This window comes from Sorex araneus, chromosome 2 (assembly GCF_027595985.1).
Source record: "Sorex araneus isolate mSorAra2 chromosome 2, mSorAra2.pri, whole genome shotgun sequence".
Lineage (NCBI taxonomy): Eukaryota > Metazoa > Chordata > Mammalia > Eulipotyphla > Soricidae > Sorex > Sorex araneus.
This window is the reverse complement of record NC_073303.1, coordinates 9,270,257-9,278,850: the sequence shown is the minus strand read 5'-3', so window position 1 is coordinate 9,278,850 and position 8,594 is coordinate 9,270,257. Positions and strand designations below refer to the sequence as shown.

The 8,594-nt window shown below is 41.1% G+C and overlaps 1 protein-coding gene across 1 annotated transcript in view; it reads right to left on the bottom strand.

Annotated features, from left to right (window-relative positions):
- Positions 1–1,243: 1,243 nt before the first annotated feature.
- Positions 1,244–8,594, bottom strand: part of LOC101538772 (E3 ubiquitin-protein ligase TRIM38-like) — a 28,900-nt gene continuing 21,549 nt past the window's right edge. Inside the window, exons 7-11 of the mRNA XM_012935756.2 lie at positions 5,421–5,827; positions 3,806–3,901; positions 2,725–2,955; positions 1,460–1,482; positions 1,244–1,364 (exon numbers count right to left, since the gene is read on the bottom strand). Of these exons, the coding sequence (XP_012791210.2) occupies positions 1,244–1,364; positions 1,460–1,482; positions 2,725–2,955; positions 3,806–3,901; positions 5,421–5,827 (878 nt within the window). The remainder of the gene's footprint in view (positions 1,365–1,459; positions 1,483–2,724; positions 2,956–3,805; positions 3,902–5,420; positions 5,828–8,594) is intronic.

Genomic DNA, 8,594 nt, shown 5'->3' with positions numbered 1-8,594 from the left:
CTGGAATGATATCTGCATGAAATCATCAGTAACAGTATCATAAATCACAGTATTCAATGCAAATTTTTACAAATAAGTAAAAATGAAGTGAATGGAGACTGAGAGATGGTTCAATGTTTAGTTAAAGCACTGGCGTTACAGTTCTGAGGTTGTGAATTTTCCTACTTTTTGAAAATGTCCTGTTTTTTTTTTTTTTTTTTTTGAGGTTGTGAATTCTCCAGCACAGCTGCATAGGGTCCTGGCAACCCTGCTCTCTGTGGTCCCTGGTTCCACAGGGGATTTCCACAGCACTGCCACCCACTGTCTGTGAGCACCCAAGTCAAACTAAGTGTGAACACCTCAGCCAGGGGCTTTGGCCATTGCAAGACAGAGGCAATACCTTAATGGGATATTTCTTCACTTGGGGGGGGCTAGGGGTGGGGTTTGTCTGTACACCTGTACTGTCTCTCAGTCTCCTGGTTACAGATTTCTGACTACCTAGGCCCAGAATCCAGTACTATAATCATGTACCTGACACACTAAACTGAATTACTGTGTATATTGGTTGAAGCTGCCATGTAGTTTTGAAGGAATAATTATTCCCGACATCAAATCATTTCCGATTAGATCTGATTTTGCAGTCAAATGAGGCAAAATAAATCATTCAATATTCAGAGATTTTCGAATTTTATAAATGTAAATAAGATTTTGACAATATGGGAAATGCTGAATAAGAACTCAGTAAGGTAGAAGCATAAGGTAGAAGAAGCCCAGTATTTACAGTGGGTAAAACTTTGTTTTCATTTTGATCTTAACCTTGACTGTGTTATCTTGATCCAGGCCTTCCAGTGACTTGTACCCACTGTCTCCGATATTCATGGAATTTCTCTGAGAGCTGACTGGATCACAAACAACAAACATTGTGTCCCAGACCCATCTACACTCTACCCACACTGATGCATTTAATTTTTATGATAACCTCACAAACGTGAGAAATGTTCAATTTTTCAATTTTATAATATAAAAACGGAGCCGGTGGTCATTTGCCTGAGGCAGAACGGCTGATGAGACAGAGGTGGAGAGTCTGAATTGATGACCCATCTAGTGCCATATCCCCACTTAAGCAGTGGAGCACACAGACACGCAGGACTGTAGTAGCTCCACGACATGACTGAAGAACTCTTGGGCATGAACCTACCCAGAGACGGTGTGAATTTGGTTACCCTGACACACCATCCATCCTTACAGAGTGTGAATATTAACTTCACATTCCCAGATAGCTTTGTGACATTTTCTTCACGTCAAAGTAAAGTTCAGAAACATTACACACAGTATGAACATCCAAAGAAACAGGTTCTGGTAATTCCAGCTTCATAGTCAAACTCCTAGAACAAGGATAGACCAGAGACTTTGTAAATAGGACATTTCATTCACTTTGGTGTGTCCGCCCACCCCACTCCATACTTCATAGAGCACTTACCTGCTCAACGTGGCTCTCACATCCTGTAGAGGAACAAAGATCAGATGAGAATGTGTAAACATCTGTATTTCATGGGGTTGGCACAAGGGGCTGTTCTCTATAAACACCCCTTCCTAAAGAAACCCTCATCCACTGTTGGTGGGAATGTCAAATGGCTCAATCCTTTTGGAAGATGGTGTTAACACTTCTCAAAAAATTACAAATTGTGTTTTCAAATGACTGAGCAGTTCCACTTCTTGGAATCTACCCCAAGGGCCCAAAAACCCTTTCAGAAAAGGCATTTGCACTCTCATGTTCATCGCAGCACTATTCACAAAAGCCCAAATCTGAAAACAACCAAAGTGTCCACGAATAAATGACTGGACAAATTAACTGTGGTACATCTGCACAATGGAATACTATTTGGCTTCAAGAAAAGATGAAATCATGCAATTTGCTGCTACATGGATGGATCTAGAAAGCATCATCATGAATAAAATTAGTGGAGAGAGAGACAAATAACAAAATGATTCTCCCATATGAGATATAAAGAAACAGAGTAGATAGAGGCAACAGAATCTGAAAACTGTCAATAGAAGTGAAGTTATCATGGTGGGGAAATTAGAAAGGCCTAAGTGGCAGGGCGGACAGTCTAGTGGAGGATGTGGCACTAGAATATTACATGTGTAAAACCATACTGTCAACAGTATTATAAATCAGAATGTTTAAAAATTTTTTTAAAATTGTTTCGTTTTTGGCCACCCCCAGTGATGCTCAGGAGTTACTCATAGCTCTGTAATCAGAAATTATTCCTGATAGTGCACAGAAGACCATGTAAGATGCTGGGGATCAAATCCAGATTGGCTGTGTGCAAGGCAAATGCCTACTCGATGTACCTAAAATAAAACCACTTCAGGCCTAAAAAAAAAAAAAGTTTTCGTGTGATTTTTAAAAACACTCCCCAGTAAGAGAATGATCCCAGCCTTAGATATTCATGAATTACAGGATAACAATATTTTCATCCCCGCCGCTAAGATATTCAACATGATGGCAGGTTTATCACACTCTGAGTCTATTATTTTTCTTGCTGAGACCTATGGATAACTGTGGTATCTGCAATAATTGCATCTGCTTGCTGGCTGCTTGGGAAATAAAGTCAGGAGTGTACTCACGACTTTCCTCGGTGAATAAGTGTTTGGTTTTTTTTTCACCATTCTACAAAGATGCTTCTCCTAAGGTATTAGGAGAAAGCAACATTTTCCTATTCTCCAAGTGCACAGACTTACCTGTAACAAGTCCTGAGCTGAGCCCTGACATTTCTTCTCGAGTTCCAGGATGCAGTTGCCAAGTTCCTGACTCTGCTTCTCCAGTTTGTCTTTACTTTGCTGCAAACTACTCAAAGTGTCTTCTTTTTCTTTCTGCAATTTCCAAAAATAATACTTCGCCTCTTCAAACAGGAAAGCATGAAGATTGTCAAAGTCTAACTGGATTGTTTGTCTTTGAAGCTCCACTTTCTCCTAGAATCAAGAAATTGAGTTTTAGTAAAAGTGATAGAAAACTGAATGTTCATAGATGGATAAATCAATTAAACATAATAAAGTTTACATATACAATAGCAATCTCTTCCGTGTTAAAAATGAAAAAAGTTCTGATAATGCTATAAAATGGTTGCAATCCAGCAATATCATGCTCGTGACAGTATCATGTCAGTGAGACAGACATGGAAGAAGAAATGTTGTGTGGGTCTACCTTTGCAAAGTACCTCATCAATTCAGAAATATAATGTAAAATTGTGGTTCCTGGTTCGAGGAAGAAGGAAGAGTGGGGAATTACTGATAAGGATTCCCAGTTTGGAGTGATGAGAATTTCCAGGGATGAACATTAGTAATAGCTGAACAATAATGTAAAAATACTTAATGCACAGTATTGTATTTATAGTGTATTTATAAATACATTGCTATATACTATATATTTACAATATATAGTGCAGATCCTTTCTAGAGCAAATGCACTAATATAAAAAGGTTGACACCTTCAAACAAATAATTTAAATTTGAATTATCTGAAGCATTTAAACTTTGGTATATTTAAATTTGAAACCCAGGGAAAAGTGGTTCAAGGTAATAAGGCAAAACAACTTTGCTTCTGAGACTGAGGAATTGCTAATCATAATTATGACAGAATTATTGAAGCATTGGAGATAAAGATCGTATAGAGACACTAGTAGAGGAAAAATTTGTCTTCTTTGGGTACCAAGTAACTGGTCTGGTTTAGTAAGAATAAGTCATCATATGTTTTGTCCAACCAATCTGTTTTCTTCAAGTTATAATTAAAAAAAACTTGGGGAAAATCCATTCAAATTATTACCTCCCATTCGGTTATTTGCTTTTCTGTGAACACCTTTTGAGTCTCACACTGTATTTTCAGTTTCTGTAAAGTTTTCACAGCTTCCTGAAGCTTTTCCTGAGAGAAAAGAGTGTAAGGATACTTGATTTGACAATAGAAATGTAACAATTTGACTAGAAACTTAAGGAGGCTAAATAAAGATCCCAGATTTTCAAGTCTTAAAATGACCAAGAATATTTGTTGATTCCTTATAAGTTAAGAGCACTAACATTTGATCTCCTTGGTAATTCTCAGCAGTTTGCAAAATTTTAACATTGTCCCAGTGATGGAGAAGTTGAGGCGTATGAAGGTGCTAAGTAATTTCCATGGTGCCATAAAAGCTTGGTGGGTGATTTGTGAGTCCCAGCTGATCTGGAGACCCAGAGTTTGAGCTGCATCAACATTACAATATTGTCAAGGAAACACTGTACTTTGTGAAAAAACTCTCCATGATTTTATAGATGGCGATTTTTGTGTGTCCTTCAAGGTTTACTTCTGGAAACCACCCAGATACTGTTCTAACACCCAAATATTCACTCCTATCACTTTTCCCAGGTATCTATTAGTCTTTCTTTGTTATACTTTGTTCTCTCCCGGGAAAGGCGTTTATCTTGAACATTGACCAGACCAGAGACGAGGATGGAAACATAAGGCCCCTTTATTGCTAGCTCAAGTTAGGGTCCAAGTCTCATCCAACGCAGTGGAGTCTCAGCAAGGACCCCGACCCAACTTGCTAGAAACATTATATGGCGTATGGTTACATAAGCAAAAAGTTGGGCAGTTTTCCCAAGAATTGCTACGAAGCAGTCACAAGTCAGTGAGCTAATTGGCCATGCCCACCTGCTGTGCCCAGAGATATCCTACTTATCACAGGACTGGCTAGAAGTGTCTAAAGGACAGTCTCAGGAATTCTTTGGGAGGAAACAGAAAGTTAGGCCTACTGCTTGTTTTGCTGAAGTGTGGCCTGTCACAGCACCTATGAGGTTCTTTCTCGACCTCACAACTTAATTATAAAAGTTATAAATTATAAAGGTCTAAAAGAAGGTGTGCCTTTGTCCCCTGGACAAAGTCTTAGACATAGTCTTGTATTTAAGGTTTACAAATTTCGAAGAAGTAAACATGCAGGAGTGATCTGGTGCACATGGGTGGGCAGGGGCAAGGCCAAGCACCTGCTCAAGCTGACAGTGGACTGTCAGGACTGATTCAGTGGCAGTCAACTGTTAACCATTTCCTAGAGAATGACATGGGAAAGCTCTGTTTTAGGGTTTCCAGTTAAGTTATCTTAATATCATAGGACTGGAGCGATAGCACAGTGGGTAGGGCGTTTGCCTGGCACATGGCTGACCCAGGTTTGATTCCTCTGTCCCTCTCGGAGAGCTGGGCAAGCTACCGAGAGTATCCCGCCCGCACAGCAGAGTCCGGCAAGCTACCCGTGGTGTATTCGATATGCCAAAAACAGTAACAAGTCTCACAATGGAGACGTTACTGGTGCCCGCTCAAGCAAATCAATGAACAATGGGACGACAGTGCTACAGTGCTAATATCATACAATAATATAAGAACAGGTACTTGTGAGCCCTGTGGCTCATCCATTCACCTTGTATCCTTGGGACACGTCTTCCAAAAGAGCCATGATGTGCCCTTTGTGCGGTGGTGACCGCTCACAGCGCCAGCAGATGAGCTGGTCATCATCTTCGCAGAACAGGAGGAGCCGCTCTCTGTGTTCCTCGCACACCCTTTCACACTCTATCTCCTTGATGGTTTCAATGAGGCTTTTCAGGTGCTTATTGGGCCGGATGCTCTCCCTTCTAAATGGCACCTGGCAGAGGGGGCAGTGAATTAGTGTCACAAAACTTTGGTTCTCAATTAGGTCCACTAGGCACACGCGGCAGAAGCTGTGCCCGCAGTCGATGCTCACGGGCTCAGTCATCAGCTCCAGGCAGATGGAGCACGTGGATTCTTCCCTCAGCTTCTTGGCACCTGTGCCTGAGGCCATGGCCTTCCCTAAAATGCTCCAACACTGACTTGAGAAGCAGAGATGAAGCAGCCAGAAATTTCCAGTATGAGGGAGTTTATCCTTTGACCCTCTGCGTCCCCATAGGTATTTTTATCTCCTCTCTGTTGGAAATAGAGGTTAAAATTGAGAAAGTACCTAATGCATAGTTATGTCCTTATATATGGTAGTCACTACGATACTGTGGCTCCTGGATTTAATTAAGCCAAATAAATCAAATAAGAATGACAGTTTCAAGGCACTAGTGACATTTTATTTATTTTTGGCTTGGGAAGGGGCACCCAGCAGCGCTCATGCGTCACACTCCATCGTACTCTTGGAACCATTATGTGTTGCAGAGTAAACCAAGCCTTCTGCCTGCAAATCCTATGCTCAGCCCATTGAGATATTTCTCCAGCCCCCACTAGCAACATTTCAATTGCTTAAATGTTGTATGTTTTTCACTGCATAAGAGCTAAGATATAGAACACCCCATCATTGACGGCAGTTTCTTTCTTTCTTTCTTTCTTTCTTTCTTTCTTTCTTTCTTTCTTTCTTTCTTTCTTTCTTTCTTTCTTTCTTTCTTTCTTTCTTTCTTTCTTTCTTTCTTTCTTTCTTTCTTTCTTTCTTTCTTCTTCCTTCCTTCCCTTCCTTCCTTTCTTCTTTCTTTCTTTCTTTCTTTCTTTCTTTCTTTCTTTCTTTCTTTCTTTCTTTCTTTCTTTCTTCCTTCCTTCCTTCCCTTCCTTCCTTTCTTCTTCTTTCTTTCTTTCTTTCTTTCTTTCTTTCTTTCTTTCTTTCTTTCTTTCTTTCTTTCTTTCTTTCTTTCTCTCTCTCTTTCTTCCTTTCTTTCTTTCTTTCTTTCTTTCTTTCTTTCTTTCTTTCTCTCTCTCTTTCTTCCTTCCTTTCTTTCTTCCTTCCTTCCTTTCTTTCTTTCTTTCTTTCTTTCTTTCTTTCTTTCTTTCTTTCTTTCTTTCTTTCTTTCTTTCTTTCTTTCTTTCTTTCTCTCTTCCTTCCTTCCTTCCTTCCTTCCTTCCTTCCTTCCTTCCTTCCTTCCTTCCTTCCTTCCTTCCTTCCTTTCTTTCTTTCTTTCTTTCTTTCTTTCTTTCTTTCTTTCTTTCTTTCTTTCTTTCTTTCTTTCTTTCTTTCTGCTTTTTGGCTTACAGCCAGTGATACTCAGGGGTTACTCCTGGCTCTATACTGAGGAATTATTCCTGGTGGTGTTCAGGGGACCATATGGGATGTTGGGGGTTGAATTCGGGTTGGCCACATCGAGATAAATGCCCTACCCACCGTACTATCACTCCAGTCCAGACAACAGTTTCTTGAACCAACACTAAGAGAGAACAAGAAAGCTGATAGGATTCCTCACAGCGTTTGCAGCAAGAGTGAGTAAGTAAGTAAGTAAGAGTAACTCAGTAAGTAAGAGAATATGAAACTCCTAACCCTGCTAGTGGACACCAAAAATAATTGGTCCCCTAAATGGTGGTCTATGAAAGAGTCCATGAGACAATTAATTACTTTTGACTTTACTGCAGCTCTCACTTCCAGATGTTTCTACACCCACATCCACCCAAAAGAACAAATGATATCAGATTAAAAGTCTCTATGTACCTCTATGGTTATAAAGTCGACAAGGCCACTAGAAGAAGCAGTGAATTTTTCTTAGACTTGAGGGAAAGAGAGTTCATTGGAAAGACTGGGAAGAAAATGGGTTAATCTTGAGAGCTGAGTTCCTGGAGACCCAGTGAGGTGAGTCCTCTTTTCCAAGACAAGAAGATCTCCCAGAAGCAGCTCAGGGTGACTGGAAATGAAGAAGTTTACAAAATCCAGAAATGGAGTCGTGGTAGGGAGCAAAAATGCCTAGATGCAGTAGGATTCTGGACTTAAGAAACTAATGCTCAGCAGTCCTCGAGGACCTGACAGCCAGAGACAGGGGACAGGAACCCGGAGTACAGGGGTCAGCCCTCCCCCCACACTGAGGTCATTACTGAACCTGAACCTGTACCCCATTTCCCAGTTCCAGGAGTTTGTGAAGAGGGGCGTGAGGTGGGAGTATTTTAGAACATGAGCTTGTCCTCACAGTACTGTGAATTGGGGACTCGACTACAGTGCCTAGGCTCTTGCCTTCTCACGTGAAACTCTGAACTCTTTCCCTTTCATCAAGATGAATCGTAGAGAATCTTCCAGAGTCAGAGAGAAATTTTTCTAGAGACTTCTGTTCCTCTTGTTAACAGGCCTCCTAGGCCTGTGTTCTAGGGAAGGCATCCCCCAGAGAGCCTGTTCATGTCCTTCATTCACCTCACATCCTGCATTTCCTAAGCTGAGGCTCAGAGTGAAAGCAGACAGGGGGTATGCGCTAGGAAGCGAAGTTGTGACAACACACCACACACACACACACACACACACACACACACACACACACACACACACACACACACACACTTACTCCAGAGTCTCATGTTCCAGGAGGAAACTCTGGGTCTTACCTTAGCACAGAGAAGACTTTCACACACTTGCGGACTATCTCCCCACTCCTTCACTTCCTGGTCCTATGCAGGAAGTATCACTGTATCACTGTCATCCTGTTGTTGTCGTTGATTTACTCGAGTGGGCACCAGTAACATTTCTATTACACTTAGCCCTGAGATTTTAGCAGCCTCTCCTTACCTGTCTTTCCCAATGATTGGAGGCTCTTTCAGGGACAGGGGAATGAGACCTGTCATTACACTTTATGGCATATCGACTATGCCACGGGTAGCTTGCCAGGCTCTGCCCCTG